At 39.0% G+C, this 20,899-nt stretch overlaps 4 protein-coding genes across 7 annotated transcripts; 1 reads left to right on the top strand and 3 right to left on the bottom strand.

Moving 5' to 3' along the window:
* Positions 1 to 3,695: 3,695 nt before the first annotated feature.
* Positions 3,696 to 5,179, bottom strand: LOC307033903 (uncharacterized protein). Of its 2 annotated transcripts, XM_079672544.1 has the most exons (6): positions 5,111 to 5,179; positions 4,607 to 4,939; positions 4,424 to 4,468; positions 4,196 to 4,306; positions 4,056 to 4,090; positions 3,696 to 3,918 (listed from the first exon to the last, which is right to left on the bottom strand). In XM_079672544.1, the coding sequence occupies exons 1-6, from the start codon at positions 5,154 to 5,156 to the stop codon at positions 3,796 to 3,798; spliced, it is 693 nt and encodes a 230-aa protein (XP_079528670.1). In that variant the 5' UTR covers positions 5,157 to 5,179; the 3' UTR covers positions 3,696 to 3,795. The 2 variants fall into 2 exon arrangements, with proteins under 2 accessions (XP_079528670.1, XP_079528671.1); XM_079672545.1 differs by lacking the exon at positions 4,424 to 4,468 and having other exon boundaries at positions 4,196 to 4,237.
* Positions 5,180 to 6,623: 1,444 nt separating this feature from the next.
* Positions 6,624 to 8,139, top strand: LOC307032848 (immunoglobulin kappa light chain-like; the record flags this gene model as incomplete). Its single annotated transcript, XM_079671128.1, has 3 exons — positions 6,624 to 6,654; positions 6,756 to 7,118; positions 7,691 to 8,139. 3 exons carry the CDS (start codon positions 6,624 to 6,626, stop codon positions 8,137 to 8,139), a joined length of 843 nt encoding a protein of 280 aa, XP_079527254.1.
* A 665-nt stretch (positions 8,140 to 8,804) lies between these two features.
* Positions 8,805 to 12,750, bottom strand: LOC307033273 (uncharacterized protein). Of its 2 annotated transcripts, none has more exons than XM_079671680.1 (5): positions 12,694 to 12,750; positions 11,877 to 12,563; positions 10,506 to 10,628; positions 10,379 to 10,422; positions 8,805 to 9,911 (listed from the first exon to the last, which is right to left on the bottom strand). In XM_079671680.1, the coding sequence occupies exons 1-5, from the start codon at positions 12,746 to 12,748 to the stop codon at positions 9,792 to 9,794; spliced, it is 1,029 nt and encodes a 342-aa protein (XP_079527806.1). In that variant the 5' UTR covers positions 12,749 to 12,750; the 3' UTR covers positions 8,805 to 9,791. The 2 variants fall into 2 exon arrangements, with proteins under 2 accessions (XP_079527806.1, XP_079527805.1); XM_079671679.1 differs by having other exon boundaries at positions 8,805 to 9,914.
* A 3,981-nt stretch (positions 12,751 to 16,731) lies between these two features.
* Positions 16,732 to 20,043, bottom strand: LOC307033579 (uncharacterized protein). 2 transcript variants are annotated; one of them, XM_079672108.1, is made up of 6 exons: positions 19,967 to 20,043; positions 18,640 to 19,178; positions 18,243 to 18,557; positions 17,677 to 17,802; positions 17,560 to 17,591; positions 16,732 to 17,448 (listed from the first exon to the last, which is right to left on the bottom strand). In XM_079672108.1, the coding sequence occupies exons 2-6, from the start codon at positions 18,938 to 18,940 to the stop codon at positions 17,317 to 17,319; spliced, it is 906 nt and encodes a 301-aa protein (XP_079528234.1). In that variant the 5' UTR covers positions 18,941 to 19,178; positions 19,967 to 20,043; the 3' UTR covers positions 16,732 to 17,316. The 2 variants fall into 2 exon arrangements, with proteins under 2 accessions (XP_079528234.1, XP_079528233.1); XM_079672107.1 differs by lacking the exon at positions 19,967 to 20,043 and having other exon boundaries at positions 18,640 to 18,984; positions 19,059 to 19,119.
* Between the last annotated feature and the right edge of the window lie 856 nt (positions 20,044 to 20,899).

Raw genomic sequence — 20,899 nt, forward strand, 5'->3', positions numbered from 1 at the left:
AGAAGAAGAAGAAGAAGAAGAAGAAGAAGAAGAAGAAGAAGAAGCCGACTCCGAGCTGTCCGACTTCAGGCGAGCATTTTGAGACCTCCCCCTGCTGCAATCGGCTATTCTCGTCTACTTTCGAGGCGAGCCGCAACGCGTCTCAAACAAGCCTAATGAATTAATGTAAAAGGTGATCTTCCTGACTTCCTCATGCGGCTGAACAAGGCATTTCTGCCATCAGGGTGCAGTTGTGTAAAGGTTAAAAGAGTTCAAACGAATATGAAGATATTGGTCAGTGTCGTCGCCTCGTCGGCAAGAAGTACAAAACAAATTGGAAATACTGTTGACAGAATTCTATGTAACACGACACAAATATCTTCACATTTAGAAGTTAATCTCATGTGTGAATGTTGCACAGCTTTTGTTTGACGTGGTTTTCTTGCAGAGAGCTGAAGGCTACTCTTCCTGTGGCTTTCGCTCAAGCTGATACACACAGTGTTTTCACCACCGCAGTGGAAAAATACAGGGGGAGGGGCCACAGGACTTGTTTTTGCCCACACATGTATGCAAAGGCAGAAAGCCACAACTTTGTATTTCTTATAAAGACAGTAACCATGTCAGCATATGATAGAGACACATATGATTTAAAAAGGGAGAATAGCTAGCCACATATAGAAAAATACAGTATAACACCGCCTCTTTGCAGACGCTTAAGATTACTATCAAGTCAAACAGAATTAAAAACTCTAGTAGGAAGGAAAATGTATATTTTTTACATTGAATTATTTGAGCAAATTACATTTTACCCTCCTATTTCCATGTCAAGTTCCTGATGCCCCACTTTTTGTGGTTGTTTGCCACGCCCTGATTGGACCCACCTGTGTATAATCCCCCTCTGTACTTGTGTTTGGCCTGCCCTCTCCAGCTGTGGCTTGTTGATGTGATTATGTATGTGTATATATATTCCTGTTTTCCCCATTGTTCTCTGCATTACTTTAGCCTGCTCCCCCAATTTAGTCTTTAGCTGTTTTTATACCCGCTTCACGTTAATTAAGTACGCTTTTTTTCTATTTATACCTGCCTTCTGTTTGTTTTGTCTTTAGGTCCAACCCTCAACTTAATCCCTGACTAAATTTTTGCACTTGCTGCTGTGATACTTTCTGTCATGGCTTCAAACAGGTTAAAACGGATGGCAGTTTCAGTAGCATTACTGTTGGCCTGTGAAACGTTTGTGGTTATGGCCGAGTGCTTCCTGTTCGTTTGTCATCCTAGATTGCTGTTGGTTTTTGTATCTATTGTCTATCTTTTTCTATTCTGCTATAATGTACTAAAAACCAAGAATTTTCATTATTTGCTTTGCTGCAAATCATAGACTTTAGAGGCCTCATGACCAGGCTTGTATTTTTTGTCATTTTAGGGGCAAGGCCATTTGGCCTTTGGTGTCACACATTTTTTCTGGGCGCAAAGGCCACATGCCAGGGCACTAAGGCCATTGAGGGAAACATTTGGATTTGGAGCTTACAAATAAATAACTTCACTTTCAGATAAGAAAAACACACGAATGACATAGAAAACAAATCATTTTTTTTATATCAATAATGTCAAACATTGTATAATCATATAGGCCTATGCCTCCTTAGTATTACCGTATATCAAATGAAATACTCTACTTTGAATAATTAGTGTTTGGTATTTTTTCCATCTTCTACTTCTCCCATTCACAAGTCCAAAATCAAATCAAACAGCCTTCAAGGGTCAAACTCTGCACATACATCATTCAGCAGTGTACTTTGAAATGCAAAAGTGTGTGTGTGTGTGTCTTTGATCAACTCCTCACAGCTCCTCATATCTGTTCAGAAACTAGACAAAAGTTAAACATGTACAAACCACAGACTATCTGTGTCATGGCGAATGCAGTCGCTGCTTTAATTCTGTCTTTAGGACGTTGTTGTGAGTTCGGAAGGAGCAGATACAGGTTAGTTTTAGCCTGATCTGACCGAATGGAGATCGCTCCATTCAGAGAACACACATTTTGAAACTGTTTCGCCTTCCGTCTTGTCTGCACTTCTCATGGTTTTTACTAACCGTTATCAGTATTTAGTTACTTCGCCATCATTTGGAAACGTGTATTACAATTAAATCACGGTAAAATAGGTTAATTTTGTCATAGTTGGTTTCCACCACAGCATGGATATAAGCCCCGCCACCTATCCAGCGCGTCCTGTTTGAAAGACAGGAGTAAACAGCTGACAGCCGCGGTGAAACTCCAATGGTTAGAGTTGTGGTTCCCAAACTTTTTCTGTCAGGCCCCCCCTTTGGAGGAAAAAAAAGTCGCCCCCCCCCCCCAACACAAATAGTCAGGCTCAGTGGCGGCACCAGAGATTTATTTTGGGGGTGCTGTGGGGTAGCTTGACGTTTCGTATAGGCTATGAGGGTGCTCAAACATTTAGGGTTTCCCATTAATGTACCGTCGCTACAGTGGAATTTTCTAGTGCAACAATCCCCACGCATATACACAACGTACCCGCGACTGTTACATTGAAGGCTCGATAATCAGCTCACGGAATAAGTTTAAGCAGGGGTATAGTGCTATTTTTATAGGTGGTGTGTGGACCTCACATAGGGGGGTTCGGGGGCATGCTCCCCCGGGAAGATTTATTTTTAAATATTGACGTTAAAAGCATCAATCTGGTGCACTTTGAGAGGAAAATGAAGAGATCGATACCTCTCTCAACACCAATATGAAACAGAACTGTAAACAGATTTACTTTTTCTTTATGGATATTTTACAAATCACCCTTTTAAACTTTTTTTTTTTTTACTGTCATATAGTATTTCATGCCTGTTTTTCATTTATTCTCTTTTTTTTTAATAACTATAATGATCATATAAACGTGTGCCTCGGAAATAATTGTTCACATTAATGGTGACCAAAACGTTTGAGACCCACTGAGATAACACTGAGAGAGTCCTTTAGCTCACTGAGTCTCTCAGTCTGACAGGAGAGGACTCTCCTCCACGTTGTTGTTGAAAAAACTCCTTATATCCGTTAGCGTAGCTCGCTAGCACCAGAAGCTAACAACAACAATCTCGGGTATGTGTGTGGAATGAGCCATTTTGTGTGCGTGTGCGAGCGAAAGAAATGAAACACAGAGACCCAGACGTAACAGTACTGCATCATATTATTTTCAAATCAATAATTTTTCAAATTGTGATTTTTTTATTTTTTTTTAATAACCATTTTTCCTCCATCTGTCTCACTTCCCCCCCTTATCATGCCTCTGCGCGTTTAAAGCAACTTCGAGATTTTAACAGTATCAGGGGCACACAGGCCATGATGGCCGTAGGACGTACAATTATTTTCGGGGCTTCACGGCCAGACCGAGGGGCAATGACGTCATGGCCGGCGCCGGTGAAAATCCTACCCTGCTCATGACTCTCATGTTAGTTGTGCTCGGACCACACTGTGCTGTCTCTTCCTGTGAAGTGCTGTCTCTTCCTGTGAAGTGCTGTCTCTTCCTGTGAAGTGATGTCACTCCATCCTCCCCACCCTTTAGCACCGTTTCACTCTGCAAATGAGTAATTTTGACTTTGTTATCATCAATGCCCTTTTTTGGCTCCTCCTCATCAAACAATATAGTATTTCCTCTCAGATAACGATCAGAGGCAAACCAGACTTTTTTCTGAGAGACAGAAGAAAACACAAGACAAACTGAATTTGATTCTTGAAAGTTTATTCAAAAAGAACATTGAAAGTGAGTAAACTTGATATGATAAAGCACCAGTTTGCAGACAGTTACAGGGACTATAAGTCTATCTGGTGGCAGCATAAACAACATGAGTCTCCACTTCGCTCTCCATTGCAGACCTCCTGCTCCTTATTATCTTTGGAAGGAACCTCCAATCTGTACGGTTCAGGCCATCAGAGCCCACATTCTGTAAATCAATATGTAGGGTCACACTGTATTGTAAATTCTCAAAAGTCAGCATATAATCTGTACTGACCCAATGTCAAAACGTGTTCATATTTAGAACAACCATTAAAGAATATCAAGAAAAACTGATACTAATACCTTGTTTCTTTCAGGATGCAGTCCTTCAATTGCAGCTTTGTGACAAAGATAAGCCTGATTAGTGAGGTTCAAATGAATACATTGATTTTAATTAGTCTTTTACAACTTTACATTTTTCAACAAACTGTTGTCAGCCTTACCTTTCTGGAGTTTCCTTATTTTAACAGCCAGAACAATGATGACTATTGTGAGCAAAAAAGTCAAGCATCCCAGAATTAAACTCATCAGGTATGTCATTTCATCAGGCTCCTCTACAAGAAAAGAATATAATTAAACTCTGTAATTTAATCCTGTTGCTTACGATATGGTTAAAATAAATTGTAATTACTGGCTGTTTGGAAATTGCAAATAAAAGAGGAGAACCTTACTTTTGGTCTCGAAATCATATTCATTATAATCAGATTCACCGTTACCTTTCAAGAAAAAATGGGCATGAATCTTTTTGTACACTTATTTGTCTTAGTGCTGTTTTCCAATACATTTGAGATATAATGTAAATACTATAAGAACAATTTATTTCTAAAAGAGGTGGGAGTTAATCACAATCTTACCTTCAACGTTTAGCTGGATTGCACTGGAAATGACTGTACCTGCGCCTTTGTAAAATCCACAGAAGTACAGTCCAGAGTCAGATATATCCACTTGCTTGATTTTAAGAAAGACAGTGGTCAAGTTGGAACTCATTTCAAATGTTTCATGTTGATATCCATCAGAGTATGAAGCTTCGCCACCAGCCCCGTAGATAGAGGAGACACAGCTGGGCTTGTTTCTGTTGAGCACTCTGAACCATTCGGACTGAGTTGGATGGGTGGATATGTTGGGGCAGAGCAGAGTGACTTCTTCACCGGGCTGGACAGTCCGACTAGACGAGGCAGAGACCCAGCCTGAAACACAGAGCAGACACAACAAAATATATAGTTGTTATAAAACCACATGAAGGTTTACAATATCTCTTCATAAAAGTTACGTATTTGATACGGTTATTACGTTATGGGTTGGATTTACAATTATAAAACTAGCCATTAAGTTGACATTAATTACATGTCAATACTTACTGAGGCTGCAAAGAAGCACAGCTGCTATTAAGGTGAAGCTTTCCATTGTGCGTATGACCGTATCACTGCATGGGCACTCTATATTTACGTACTGTAAAGGGGGTGGGGGAATAAAAGGTTCATGCAAGGAAGATCAAATCTTTCACCTCTGATATCTTTCCCAGATGCAATTTCAGACACAGCATCCCTCAAATGATTTCAGACGGCGTAAGTAAATATGTACGTTTTATAGAGCCTTTATAAAATATATCCTCACTTTATCTGTCACAATCTCACATGGCAGCTCAGACGGTCAGACATGCATAGGTTACATGCAAGTTTGATGTTCTTAATAAACTATGCAGTTTAGGTGCACAGAACACAAAGTAATCCGACCCATCCTGCAGTTAATGGCCCATCTTTTCCCGTCAGTACCACAAGTGTGCCAATAACAAACTTTAAAAGTGTGAATAGCAGTGGACTGAGCATATCCATGTAGACCTAGGGGGACACCAGTGGTCAGCACGATGGAGCTATTGCCCCAAACTCTGTGTTGTATCTGTCACTTGGTTTTGGATTCAACAGAGTGAGATGCTGACCGCATTCGTAAAAAAAAACAGCCACAGAAAGCACCCATAGCCTATCTTTTTCAAACCAGAGGACCTACTGTGCAAGCACTGCCATTCTCCCTCCCTTATTGAGCAACAAGTTGACTCCTGCAAACAACTTCGATTCATCTTGTCTCCTCAAGGAGGCACTACAGATCTCTGGCTTACAGAGTTGCCTTCACTAAAACACTTTATATCCCACTGATTGAGTATGTGTTATCAACCTTGCATGAAGTACCAAAAAAATGTTTCCATTAACCCTGGTCGTGGGGTCATTTTAAGTCCCCTTCTATTCAAAAATGTGTTTTATCAGTAAAATGTGATAGACTGCAAATTACTGGTCTTACCAGTAGAATTTGACGAAAGAAATTGTATTCAAATTGATCTTCTAAAAAATGGCGAAGTGATGTTAAATTTCCAAAAATGTTCTTGAGAAATGTATTAAAAACGTGGATAATAATTGTGAATTCTTAAATAAACCTGCGGAGCAAGTTCAAGCTATAATTTCCCCAAAAAAATTAAATGACCTACATTACTCTCAATATCATTAAATATGTCTTCAAAAGTAGTTACAGGCCAAACTAAATGTGACAGAGCAATAATTTTGTTTTATCTCGTATGAACTGTCAAGCACCCGTAATGTCCATTGTTTATGGTTTAAATGTTCCGCGTTCATGAGAAAGCCACAATTCCACATTGCAGAAAAAAAGATATGAATTATTTACTGCTACATTTGTATAACAAATACTGTGATGGCCAAACTAGACGGTTAATGCGATGTCCTTTTTGTGTTATTCGGGCCAAAACGGATGTTTGAGGTGTTACAAAGTTTGACCCTATTCCCAACCAATCAAATGTAACCTCCTTTTTTGGCTTGTGTCTGCTCTTTTGCTCAAAAACGTTCAGTTATTGAGACCTCTGAGACGATGAACCTGAATATGGTCCTCTGTGGAGTGTGTAAGTCCCTTTTATAAAATGTATTTTATCTGTGATTCTACTTTAAATTGTTTGATTGAACATGAGCTTATGTTGTATACCATTATCTGTTTTTGACCTAGTTCTGTCGGCAGTGATCCAGTCGGCAGCAGTAACACAGGACATTGGGGTTATCTCCGTCAATGTTGGGGACAGTGTGACTTTGCATTGTTTCTACAACAGCCAAGTGGCCATGCACTTCTCCTGGTACAGACAAACCTTAGGAGGCAGACCTGAGCTCCTGTCTAGTGTTTACAAGCATGAAAAACAATCCAAAGTCTTCACCTGGATGGAGAACAACCGTCGTTTCTCTGTGAAAAGGGAGGAAGGGATGAATAATTTAGACATCGCTGATGCCCAATTCTCAGATTCAGCTACATACTTCTGCGGAAGCTCGCACTCCAACATAGTGGAATTTGGAGTGGGGGTCTTTCTAAGTGTTAAAGGTATTGTGCCTTTTGTTGTATTAGCTTTTACCTAACATGAAAGCAGAATTTGCTGGATATGTGCAGTTTTTGTACAAATTACCTGAAAAAAAAGTACAACTAAATTTCATTTTCAATTACATTTTCAGGGGAAACATATCTTCTCTCTGAATACGGTTGTGGTTTTAAACACATGGTTAATGTTAACGTTGTAAATGGAAACAAAACAAAGCAAAGGTGCTTGGTTAGGTTTAGTTTAGTTAAAAATGTTTTTTTCATTATTGATGTTCAGATGTCATTTAGAAATAAAGTAACATTTCTCAGAGGCAACATATGCCATATGTCAACAAAACAAATGTAGGAGATGATTTTTCCTCGAAGCATAATTGACAATGCGTTTCAATGGAAACAAATATTTGTAGTAGTTTAGGCAGCCATTCAACACCTGTCAATTTGACAAACGACTTATCAGTTTTCATATATTATCACAGACAAATAAATGTATTCATAAAAATAAGGTTTTGCTCGTACAAAGGTCCTACGTACATTTTAAACATTCCAAAAATGAAATACTTGTTGTCTGCTGATTGTAGGAACCAACCACAAGAAAGTAGTCCAGGGGCCAGTATCTGAGACCATCAAGGCAGGAGGCTCTGTGACTCTCAACTGTACCGTACACACTGGGTCATGTGAAGAAGAACACAGTGTTAACTGGTTCAGACAAGAAACTGGCCAAGGTATTCTTTATGTGCATGAGAACAAGAGTAACCACGTCTCCACAGCGGGGAACTCTTCACAGGGCTGCGTGTACCATTTGCAGAAGACCAACCTGAGCTCCAGTGATGCTGGAACCTACTACTGTGCTGTGGCCTCCTGTGGGGAGGTGCTGTTTGGAAATGGAAGCAAAGTTCTCGTCCAAGCAGATGTCGAAGACCATATGGAACAGATGAGAATCTTAGTCTGGCTTTCCATCATCAGAATTGGTTTAATCTTCTTCTTTGTAACTATTTGTTTATTAGTTTACATCAGTAAGCTTGGGTGAAGTCTTTAATGCAGATTCAACTTTAATGCAGAGTTGACTTTGCTCAGAATCTCTGTAACACTTAAGTTATCGTTCAAAAAAATGTGTGTTTTGTGTTGGTTGTATTATTCTTTTATTAAGAAAAGCAACTTTTTTAACATCAATAAAAAAGCTAACTATCAAAGGAGTGTGAGAAAAGTGTGACTCTATTTTCTAATTGACCCATAAACTTTGTTCAGGTTTTCCTAACCACATCATTACCTAAGCTCTGATCTGTGTGTGCGGTTAAAAATAAATACACACACAAAATACGCAATGAACTTCTGCTTCTGAACACAGTGTGATCAGAGAAATAGGTTCCTGTCATCCACAGCGTGTAAGTCTTGGTAAGTTCCTTGAAACAAAACGAGGACATCCTGCTTAAGGCCCCCCATACAGAGTGAGCACATGATCGTAAAATTTAAATAGGCACCACAATGCGCAAAACAGAATAGAATATACATGTAGAGGAAGGTACTGACAACCACACAATCTATTATAGAAAGGGACAAGAAGTGTGGCCTGTTTTCTGTGATGAGTCAAAGATGGAACACAACACTAATTATATTCACAAAAACATGATTAATTGTATTTATTTTTCCGGGAATGTACATAATAACACACAACACATTTTAATTGTTGGCATTTATAGGCACTTTTTAATTCAATTATTATTTTACATTTATTTATTTAATACAGGCAGGAGACACAAACCATGATACAACAACAATGGAGGGGAGTTGACATTCCCATCTCACAAAAAAGTAAAATACAATAAAACAATACTAAAATAAAATAACGGTAATTACACTCATTTGACAAAAAATAAATAAATTAAGAAAGGAAAGAAGAGAAAAAACAACAGTCAATACGATTGCTTCAACATTTCAGATAACTAGGTTGACAGCACAATACATCCAAGAACCCCAAAACACACACAAATAAAAAATCCAAAATTAAAGAAATCTATTTTCTTTGGAACTGTTTGTGTAACGCACAAGTACAATGTCATCCTTCATGCGGCCTGTGTAGATGTGTATAAGAAACATATCAGGAAATAGCCATTTTCAACCCAAACAGGAAATGGAGTTGGGGAAGGGGATAAATGGGACACACCTGGGAGCTGATTGAAGGGGGAAAACAAACAAAAGAGCATGGACTAGCAGAAGTAGGATTAAGAGTGGCTAAAGGTGGAGATCACTTACTGAATTTGGACATCTTTCCTAAAAAATAACAACAAAAAAGAGTGATGTATTTAACGGTTCCCTGTGTTGGACCTAGTCAAGTCAAGGTAAGTCTTATTTCCTGTCCATAACCCTTTGAACCATCAGTAAAGATTTGCATAGGATCTACAGATGAGATCCAAAAATGTATCTATGTGTTGACGTCATCTTGTATTTTGTGGCTCGTATGGCATTAGCAACAAACCGACCACGGTAACCCCCCCACCCGCCCTCTTGCCTGAATCCCCTGCCACAGCACTTCTGTGTGTCTGTGTATTTCTGGCCACCGGTTTCAACAGGATTTCTAAGAAGACTACATTTATTTAGATGTATTGAATTTGGTGAAATTTAAATGATTCTTTTAACAAATATATTTGTATACAGAAACATAGCAAAGAAACAATTGCAGCATTACTGCCTTACACTGGAGTACACACATTCGGACTGGGTGTTTTCCCCCTCTCTTCTTGATCTGTTGCCGTTGTGTTGGCTTAAAGCAGCATAATGAAGGTTCTCTGCATCTTGACCGAACTGCTAAAGAAACATAAAATGTATAGATATTGTGGTAGACAAAGAAAAACACAGGCATGTACTGAGAAAAAAATATATATATATTCAGGCTCATTTGTCGAAAAGGGTTGTCCTGACTTTTGTCCTGAGATTTTCACTATAAGATTATCAAGGACAAAATTATTAATGATGACTATATTTATAGAACAATTGTAGAAAAAAAAGGTTATGCTTTCAGTCAAATTCATCTTTGGATTAAATAGGTGTTTTATCAATTTATTTGACAAATAGAAAGCTAAGTGAGAAACAGAAAAACACCGAAATGATTGAAAGGCATTGCATTTTTTACTTTATTGTCATATGTGTATTTAAAAAATGAAATGCATATTTTTTATTTTTAGTGTTGCTGTATATCGTCAACACCTCTTTTTTCAAGTATAACTTGTATTGTTAACTTTACGATTGTATAGCGCAAAGATGATACTCACTTCTGTATGCAGAGTAGAAGATGTTGAAAATGTGGCATTGCACTCTGTTTGAGACAAAATTAAGTAATGTCACTTTAATGCAATATGCACTCAATACTTGTTTCCAGCTTCAAATAAATATTGTTACCTGAATGTTGGCAGTTTCTTTGGTTCATCTTGTACACTGAGATAGCCAGTAAAACTATCAGGATGATGGTGGCAGCCAAAGCTCCAGTCAAGAAATACACCAAGGCAAGAGAGAGAACTTCAGCTGTAAAGAGGCGAACCCCAGGAGAAATTACAGAGCTTTGAGATGTTTTCTTCAATGTTGGTTAAATGATAAAGTAGCATTGGATTTTTTTCAACTGCATATCTTTAAAAACACAATACTTACAGTCCTAGTTGTACATTTAAAGGTTATTGGTCATTTAAAATCCTACAAGCCACAACAAGATATTTTCCCAATGGAGTTTATTGTAAGTTATATGTGATCAAATTTTAGTTTAACCTTATTTGAGGCTTTAGCAGTCTTAGTTAAACAAAATGTATCTTTCAAATACAGAAGCGACATGCCAAACAAAATAAATTGTTCATAGGTTTATGGGGTTAGTGTTAGCTAGCACAACTACTCTAAAACATATGAGACAAAATCCACTTTTCATCTTCCAATATCAGTCTTTTTAATACAAAGATCTCTTGTGTTTCTATATAAATTGTTTAGTGTCTGAGCTGCAGCAAAGAAATACTTCATAGAGGAATAGAGGAGAGTAATGTATGTTTCCAGGAATTAACACCAGCAAAATTCCAACACAAAACTGCCTAAACAACAATATCCTTTTATTAGATTTGGCTAAACTTTGTAATTATGTGGAGGAGTTCCGCTAGGAAATAATTATGGCCAGTTAGGGTGACCAGGTGCCAACAACCCACATAAATATTATTTAATTATTTAGTGATCTCCGAGTCTGGAAAAATGACCAGAGCTAGCTAACAGTCTGCTGACCTGTGGGAGAGCCGCACAGTGTGGTCAACTTTTATTAAATCAGCTGCTGGTACCTCATCTGTTTGGTAATCCTCTTTTGGTTTCAGGAGGAATATATCCATAGATCAATATTTTCTTTATGGGTAAGGCGTTTCTGATGAGTTTCGGGGAAGCGGCGCTACAAAACGTATTCACCTCCTTGCGCAATTGAAAAAAATCTCACAAAAACTCCCTGGTAATCGACCTCCATCGGCTACACCCATAAGTAAATAAAAATGTCTCTGCTGATTGATTGGCATCTGACACAGCTAATGGTGATAGCCCTTTCTTGCTTTCCAAACACCTTTGGATAAAAGGCACATTTTAGACGGGCGACTGTCAATCAAATGCGGGACATCGGCTAAATTTGTGGGACAAATGAAAAAATGCCGTGCAGTCCATATGGCCAGTATTAATAAAGACTTAGAAAATGCAAATCCATTGTCGAAGTTTGATAACATCACTAAATGAAAACACCTCTTCCGTAAAGTTACTTACCCTCAAAGTCCAGCTTGGTCCCATTTCCAAACAGTATGTGTCCACATGAGGCAACAGCACAGTAGTAGGTCCCAGCATGAGAAATATGCAGGTTCTCCATTTGCAGGTTGTACACACAGGTGTGTGTTTGTGTGTTGGTTTTCCTCTCACACTGACTGCCTCCATGGGTGTAAAGGAGTCCTGGAGAGTCCTCAGAGTTTTTGAACCAGTAAACACTGTGTTCTCCATCACAGCCGCCAGTGTGTACTGTACAGTTCAGAGTCACAGAGTCTCCTGACTGGATGATCTCAGATGCTGACTGATGGACCGAAACTGGTATGTTCAAACCAGATTCTTTTACATCGACAGTAATTCCATCACCGAATTTAAAGCTATATAAATCGCTCCCCACACAGAAGTATGTAGCCGAGTCTGATATTTGCAGATGTGTTATCTTCAAGTTGTTTGTTCCTTCTTTTGGATCCAGTGAGAAACGTGAAGGTTTGTTTAATCCATCCTTAGAGCTTCCTTTTTTATCATTATGCCGATAGAATGTAGACACCAGCTCTGGTCTCTGTCCAAGAGTTTGCTTATACCAGTAAAACATCACTGTATTAGCATTAAAGTCATCGAAGGCACAAGGCAAAGTCACACTTTCCCCAACATATGAATGATAATGTGATGATGATTTCCAAGTTGTTGTATAAGCTGAGGAGAAAATAAAGAGACAAAGAAAACAGATAATTAATGTAATGCTGGTGTGTTAAAATGCATGGAAACAAATTACAAGCATAGTCAGAGAATAGAGTTAAAAAAGACCATAGCAAACACAACTTACCAACATTTGCCAAGAGCAGACATAGGACATGCAAAGCAACGTTTGGAGGTGTCATCGTTCTTCAGACGCTATGCTGAATGAATTGCATCTCTGTTGGTTCTCCACCCTTCACAGAGAACACTGGGTTTGATTGGCCAATCAGATTAGACGTCCTATTTTAGAAATGGTAAACACATCTTTAATGCCTTACTTGACAATTTTGGTCTCATCAGAAATACTACATAGTTGAAACTGCTCAACATTGTTTATTTTGTAACAGTTTTCCATATAATTGTTGGCATACAGCGGTGGAAGGAATGCTTTTCCAGATAAGTTATTAAAAAACATATACCCCCATTTTAAGTGTTGTTCTTGTTTCTGATCCACGGTTAAGAACATTAATTGCTTTTTCTATTGTCCAATCCCCAAGAAAGTTCAAACAAATGAAAAAGTTTGGTTTTATGTCACTAAAATTAACAGTAATAGGTCATATTATTTGGAGTCTACTACAGCATGCAGGTTTTGAAAGGTTGTGAAAGTGCGTTCACAGAGATAAACACCTGTCTATAGTCAGAAAGGAATTTTAGCAATTAAACAACCAATGCTTTCCCAATGAAAGATATATAGCAGTTTAGATAAAGGCAAATTTGCGGTGCTGAACTTTTTTTACTTTCCTATTTGTATTGGCCACAAATGCAAGTGCTTGGTCCAGTATCAATTCTTCCTGACAAACACAGCCCCCCTCTCAGGTTCAGGAAAGGTATTTTTGCTGCCGTTTGAGTCCCTACAAACTCTAACCAGATGTCGATCTCCGGAGCTGCCACGCATTATCCCCATTGGAAACCCTAACCCTAATTTGTCACATGTCTTATTTCTAGGCCAATCTCAACTGATATAAAATTAACCTTTCCAATGGCTATTTGTAATAAATTGTCGTGGTTGTTTCCTTTTTGCTTAACTGACCCAGAAGGACATTGACCTAGATGAAAACCTTGTATTTATTTTTCTTTTAAACGTGACCCTTTCATTGCTTCATGGCCTATACATTCAGAAGAACATGGTGCGCCTTGGTCTAAATACCAACAACATTGCTATATAACGACAATGTGTTGTGTCAGATTTTAGCCTCGTGGAATTTTCATTGCAATATATTCACCTTTGTCTCTTTCCCATTCTTCAGTTCACTTTCTTGCTTTCATCCGTCCTATTAATTCGAAATATTTGCCAAATTTAGGATCAAGTGTAAACTCAAAAATCTTCTTGGAGGTGCATCATGTTCACCCAAAGTTGTTTTCAAAGGTTCCTTGGTAATACAAATTTAATTAATTAATTAATTAATTAAAACCTCTTAAGCCCCAAGCCTGTTTTTCAGGTTTCAGGCTTGAACATGACATTCCCAGAACAAATGACCATATCTTCCCTTCTAAAAGGGTTAAATTAATAATCTTTTTTCTCAAAGTAATGATAAACCTGTGAGTTGGATGTAGAAGAGTCAGAATCAATATAGATGTTTTTTATTTTAAAGAAAATTCAGATTGAACATGTTAAAAAACTATAAATGATAGTGTCCGTCCAAAAGATATTTTGTACTTATAGTGAAAACTAACCTTGGATGATGGGTTAGTGAACTAAAAGCTTTAGGAATCCAACGTACAACATATAATAAGTACCCTGTATCAAGATTGATGCAAAACAAGTGATATTTGATATTTTTAGACAGATTTAGCAAAAAAAACATCTTCTGGGGCCATTTGGGTGGATTTTCCTTATCTCTGGCCCCCCTTCTTCGATTTTGACATGTGACATCTCTTTCTGTCCGTAACAGCCAATACAATCGAAGGGAAATCGTCCCGCACACACTCATGATAAAAAAAAGATTGCGTCTTTGCGCATTCAATGAAGCTACAGAGCGTAAGAATGGCGTGCTCTACTATTTTAAAACGGAATTGCAGTTTTATTGCTTATAGATTATCAGAACATTTCAAAGGGGACACAGCCACATTGGATATTAACCTATGGATTAACTACATCATCGTTGTTATCGTCTTAATGCCAGTGAAGACCAGTTTTGACCAGACAAAACCAAGGTAAGCCATGTTAGCGTTGTGGGCTACCTAGCGCCACTTGTTTTGATTTACGTTTTTGTTGATAACGTCGCGAGTTTGTATCTTTCAGTGTTGAGGTGGGCACCGTTAGATTCTGTGTCTTTACGATCATAAACGATGTGTTGGATGTGCAGTTAGGATAAGTAATAAGGGAGCTAGGAGTGATTTTCGGTGCAGTAATAGGTTAGCATTTTTCGCTCGGGGCTAATTCAAAGGCTCACTGTTAGCATTGTGTGCTTTTTTTGAGAAAAAAAATGAAGAAGATCAGTTAAATTAGTTTTTCCCGTTATATGGATATAAAATATTAATAGTTTATTAAATATTAAGGTTCCTTAGACGTTGTTTCCTGCAAATGACGCGATTTCGGCCCCGGAACCGGGTCCGTGGGGCTTATGAGGTTTTAAACATGTTTTTATTTCACAGAAATCATTCATTCAGAGCCCGGGAGCACAACTATTATTGAGTTAACACATACCGGGCACTCTTTTAAAAAAGTAGGTTAATACACCTCCCACTGCATTATTTCAGCAGTAGTCATTCCGCCCGTGAGATTGCATTTTCACTTTGTGTACACAGCATGTTATCTGCATTTAAAGGTCCCATGACATGGCCATTTCTACTGATCATAATTCCATTGTTGAGGTCTACTAGAATAGATTTACATTGTGCAATTTTCAATTGGTTTCTCATACAGCATCTCTGTATAGTGTATTCACTCTCTGTTCTAAACGGCTTGTTCTAGCGAGAGTCTCCCCTCCCTGTGAGCCCAGTGTGCTCTGATTGGTCAGCTCGCCCACTCTGTTCTGATGAGTCCACCACCGTTACAGCGGAACATCAGTGATTATGTGTTACAATGGCGTTTGCAACCAGAAAATGACACCAGTAATGAAAAACAGATGAGAATGCTGCGTGGGGTCTGGGTGCCGCGTTGGCGGGGCGTTGCGCGGCTCGCTGCTGTGAGGAGCGGACAGTGTGAGCTGGGTTAATTACCTAGTTGCTGCATGGGGTCTGCGAGACAGCGAGACATCGCGAATGGACGCGGGAAGAGGGGTTGCTGAGGGGGCTGCAGCACCCCCATCTGCGAGGCACCCCCCCCCCCCCCCCCCCCCCCGCACCCCCAAACGCAACGCACCTACAGTGTAAGCGCGCAAGAAGCTCCACTAGCACCCCTCCCAGCGCGTCACAGTTTCGCCGCTGAGAGAGTGTGTGTGTGTGTGAGGAGCTCCACGGATTGGTCCATTTGGGTATGGTCACGTCACCATACCAAGGAGGAAAAAAATGGAAAAAGAGAAATCTCCAACGAGGCGTTCTGGGGCAGCATAGACAGGTCTTTTCTGTGTTAGAATTGTACTCGCTACAGGGTGTACTTTGAGGGTTTTTCCACTTGCAGACCGTTTACATGCATAAAAAGCTACATAACACACAAGGGGATGGGTAATAACCAGAAAAGCATGACGTGGGACCATTAAGACATGAGCCTTATATAGAACTGCAGCCCACTTTTTAATATTCTTGTTTGCTCTTGATTTTGTCTGAGTTGCTGAAAGTTTTTGCCTGTAGACCCCAGGCCAGTCTTCCTGTCTTTATACAAGGCCTTTAGTTTCCATCAGCGGAAACCTGCTCACGGTAGCTCAGACCATATTCACCACATGAGTCAAAACAAGAGCGAAAAGCAGAGATGTTGCACCGTCTGCTTACGCTTTTAGATAGATGATGATATAAATAGACCAGAGGGGATTTTTTTTTTACAATGGTAGTCAATGCTGTTGACTTAGACTGCAGACACTAAATCAACCTAACTTCATTTGAATGTACTGTACTGGTTGGTCTTACTGAATTATGTCCTCTCTTATTCACTTAAACAATAAAATGTGTCCGAATATGTTTTTTCCGTCAATAAAGCACCACTGTTCACTGATATATAAGTTTATTATTTCCATGCACTGGCAGTACATTATACAGTTTATCACATATTACATCAATCCACAGAATAGTCAGCCCTGAGCGCCACAGGCAGACATGGCAAAGCTTTAATATTTTCACATCACATTAATATGTAATCTTTAAAATATACAAGCGTGTTAGCAGTCACTTTACAAATATACACTTTTCAATGATCCAGACGTGATCTTTGCATGTAAATGAGTGGACAGAACACATCGAAAAATTGCTTTTTTTAATCAAAATGTTGAACCTACAGAGGTTCCAGGTAGCTTCAATATTTTGGTTGTTCCTACTTTATCATTCTGCTGGGCCGATGTCGCCAATGCCCCGGTTAATTTGTGTTTTCAATACTTAAATAGGAATATACTTTAACCATGTTGTTTTCAGGTCAGTGAACTTCAAGATGCACATAATGTTACATATAGATAGGGAGATATGCTGGTAATGAATCAGCACGATCAATAAAAAGATTTGTTTACCTTGGGCCCGACCCCTAAATCAAATGGCCACCCATGTATTTAGGTCTGCTGCCGGCTCTGATAGGACATATCCATTCATGCTCCATAGTCTTAATTCTTCCTTGTTGTCCGCCTTCTTAAGATGAATCTTCTCGGTTCGGTTGACAGTGTCTGACGTCTGAATATAGGACAGAACCTTCACAGTATCTCACTGCAGCTTGTCTGCGGGGCAGGATTCTGGGTTCTGTATAGGTAACTGCATCACTAGTCTGTGAGGAATGGAAATTCAAATAATTCAGAAGCAGGAAATCAAAAAATGAAACGGTAAAGGTCATATGCGGCATACAAAGGAAATTGTTGGTGCTGAGACAAACTCATACTTGATGATCTTCTGAAGATCCATCAGTTGACGCTGAAGAAACAAAAAATACAACTCAATTCCAATTCTGATTCTGCTGCAGATCTAAAGCTGACCGTTACAACACATGGTGTAATACCTGTGGAGTTTCTCCTCCGGCTCTTGCAAAGAGTGGATATGAGGATGACTGTCATAATCCTAAGAGCGACGTTGGACAGCATCAGAGCAATAATGGTTGGATTTAGTTGTGATTCGAAAGCATTGTCTGCAGAAGAAAATAAACAAACAGTGCTTAATAAGTCTCAATCTTTGATACAAATACCTAGCAGTGTAATGTCATTCATTTAAAAAAACGTTAATGTATTCTCTGGACTAAATACGCTCACATTTCCGCCACTTACTGTTGACAGTTTAAGGCAGTAATAAATATTAAAGGGTCAGATCACACAGAATACAACACTCCAACCCCGACCCTAGCCCTCGTACATATCGTATTTATATGCAATATAATTTATCCATGCAAATGGTTTTTGGTTTTCATAGCAACTCTATCACAATTAATCAGCTTGATTAAGCTTGGACTTACTCTGGGCTTTTTAGAACGGTTGGGTACATAAATACACGATATCTGCGTTTATTATTTTCAAAATTGTCTATGAATAAGAAGAACTTTGAACAGTTTTATAAATATAGTTTCTATCTTACTGTGAATATAAATTCTGGTCCCATTTCCAACCAGTGTCTGTCCACAGGAAGTCACATCATCATCAGAGCTGAGGTCCCTCAGGAGAAGTCTGTACACGCAGGTTGTTTTTCCACTCTCTTTCCTCTGGCAGGTCCCATTTCCAGAGAAGTAAATAATTTGTGAAGCAGAATGCTGAGAGTTCTTCAGCCACGTGACAATAGTGTGTTTTGCTGCACAGTGGCCTGTGTGTGAGCAGCTGACGGTCACATAGTCTCCTGGCTGGACTGATTTTGACTGAGGATGCTGGATGACAGACTCACTGAACATGTTTGCACCTTGGGATGCAAATCAAAGAATTACATCATTAGCGTTACATTAAAATGACCTTTGTTACTTTGATAATAACCTACAAAATACCTTTCAGCATCAAAAAGGTTCCCGATCCAAATTGGATGTCTTTTAATTGCACGACTCCACAGAAGTATGTTCCAACGTCTTCCCATGTTGTCGCAGATATGCTCAGGTGGATTTTGGTTCCGTTAAATTTGGCTGAATAACGGTTAGGAAATTCCTCTGAAATTTCACTCCAATTATATTTATCATTAAATGCTACCACAAGCTGTAGTCTCTTCCCCAACGTGTATTTGTACCAGACTTTCTTTTGTATGATACTTTTTATGTGACATTCAATAGTAGCCGAGTCTCCAATCTTCACCATTTGGAAAGGAACCGGCTGAGAAATGTCATCCGTCTGTGCCAGACCTGAAACATAAAGACAGAGATTAGCTTTTAGTTTGATGATGAAAAGATTCCACTAGTGGATCGTTGTTACTTACACAAAGGCCAGAGCAGGAAGAAATTCACAAAGTTCACGATCATCTTGTCTTCTTTATCTGCGTTCACTGGCCCGGCTTCTTCTCAGCAGCAGTTCTGACTTAACTCATTTACAACTTGTCCTACATTTGGGGCACATCCGTCAGGTCTGATTGGTTCACCATATTTACCTTGTTAAACATGATTGGCTGTTTCACATTGAAGCAAGAAAAACCTTCCCCATGGCCTGTTTTTCAACTACCGGTAAGTGTCAGCAAAAAAGGGTTTTGAAGATGTGTTTACTTTGTAAAGAGCCAATGAGTCAAGACATACTATAAATGATCATAAATGGCAACTCACAGGTAAACCACAATGAGGTTGGCAAAATGGAAACTTCAGTATATATGCAAACCTTCCAGAACAATGGGCCACACACATTTTGTAGACTTATTAAGACTTTTGCAAAGATGTCATGAGTTCTCAAACTGAAAGTGTGTCTACATGCAAAAGGCTTTTATAATGTATGTATGTATATAATAAATAATTCAACATAACTGCAGCTGTACCATAGCACTTGGTTACACTGACCTGAATGATGTAAGCCAACCGGCAAACTAGAACGTTTAAAAAAAACAATGAATAGCGTGGGCTCTTTGAAGAAACAGTGACAGCAGTTTTCAGAGGGACTATTTCTTCAGTATAAAGTAGTCCCACTCCATTATTATTTAGGGGCAGAGGCAGATATATTAGAGAATATTTGAATATCCGGGACAAAAACATGTATTTACTAGATACCATGAGAGGTAAACAAGGAGCTATTTTGTAATTTTTTCTGAACTGATTGTGAGCTTAAAGGTGCTAATCGTTTCAGTGGTCCTTCCATCAGCTGTTTTAATTGGTGTAAATTCCCATGTTGTTTTTCTAAACTCACGTTATTGTTGGGTCAAACACTGAGTTCTTAAAGGTTGCAATGTTTCTTCCGTAAGCACAGATGATTTGTGTAGTGCAACAGCATATAAGCCATTATAAGTGGAAACAAAAGAGAAAAAGTGGGCGTGTGGATATTAGTTGAAAATAAAACACAACAACAACTATTCTGCATTCCGTGCAACTGTGTGTTGGAGCATAAGAGAAAATCGACGGTGACGACCCACTTTGATTCATTCAAACATTTGAAAATGCTTTCTGCTGCTGCAGACAAGAAAGCCAAACAACTCACGTTCACTGAGGCATCAACCTCCAAAACCCTTTCGAGGGCTACAAGAAACGAAGTGAGTAGCCTACAAGATTGAAGCTGGTCAGATGACGAACTAGTAAATGAAAACAGAATGAGGCGGTGTGTGTGTGTGTGTGTGTGTGTGTGTGTGTGTGTGTGTGTGTGTGTGTGTGTGTGTGTGTGTGTGTGTGTGTGTGTGTGTGTGTGTGTGTGTGTGTGTGTGTGTGTGTGTGTGTGTGTGTGTGTGTGTGTGTGTGTGTGTGTGTGTGTGTGTGTGTGTGTGTGTGTGTGTGTGTGTGTGTGTGTGTGTGTGTGTGTGTGTGTGTGTGTGTAAAACAACAACAATTGAGTCTGTGTGAAACATGTCTTATTGAGTAGTCTGGCAAAATAGTAAAAAATAAGTCCATTAACTATGATCCCATGACTCATTGTAGTAAGCTGATCTAAAAATGATGAGGCCTGTATACTTTGAGATTGGTTTGGACTCAAGCCAGTGAATGTTTACTCTGAAAACTTTAAATGTAGCAAGATCAGTTCAGTTTACATTTTTTTTTATTCAGAAGTGTGACTGTCTTGAAGATTGCGAAAATATTAAGGCTTGCTTCGGCTTGATTAAACATTCAGGATTTAAGTTACATATGGGATGAA

The sequence above is a fragment of the Notothenia rossii genome (assembly GCF_949606895.1).
Source record: "Notothenia rossii genome assembly, chromosome: 3".
Taxonomy (NCBI): Eukaryota; Metazoa; Chordata; class Actinopteri; order Perciformes; family Nototheniidae; genus Notothenia; species Notothenia rossii.

Excerpts from the sequence above, each read along its gene's own strand:
- LOC307033903 (XM_079672544.1), bottom strand. The coding sequence starts at position 5,156 with ATGGAAAGCTTCACCTTAATAGCAGCTGTGCTTCTTTGCAGCCTCA. Across the intron at positions 4,307-4,423 it reads ATATGATTTCGAGACCAAAA|AGGAGCCTGATGAAATGACA; the intron begins GTAAGGTTCTCC and ends CTTTTCTTGTAG. Across the intron at positions 3,919-4,055 it reads TGCATCCTGAAAGAAACAAG|AATGTGGGCTCTGATGGCCT; the intron begins GTATTAGTATCA and ends ATTGATTTACAG.
- LOC307033273 (XM_079671679.1), bottom strand. The coding sequence starts at position 12,748 with ATGACACCTCCAAACGTTGCTTTGCATGTCCTATGTCTGCTCTTGGCA. Across the intron at positions 10,629-11,876 it reads GACCAAGCTGGACTTTGAGG|CTGAAGTTCTCTCTCTTGCC; the intron begins GTAAGTAACTTT and ends GCCTCTTTACAG. Across the intron at positions 10,423-10,505 it reads AAGAAACTGCCAACATTCAG|AGTGCAATGCCACATTTTCA; the intron begins GTAACAATATTT and ends TGTCTCAAACAG.
- LOC307033579 (XM_079672107.1), bottom strand. The coding sequence starts at position 19,101 with ATGATCGTGAACTTTGTGAATTTCTTCCTGCTCTGGCCTTTGT. Across the intron at positions 18,985-19,058 it reads CTTCCTGCTCTGGCCTTTGT|GTCTGGCACAGACGGATGAC; the intron begins GTAAGTAACAAC and ends TTTATGTTTCAG. Across the intron at positions 17,803-18,242 it reads GACCAGAATTTATATTCACA|ACAATGCTTTCGAATCACAA; the intron begins GTAAGATAGAAA and ends TTTCTTCTGCAG.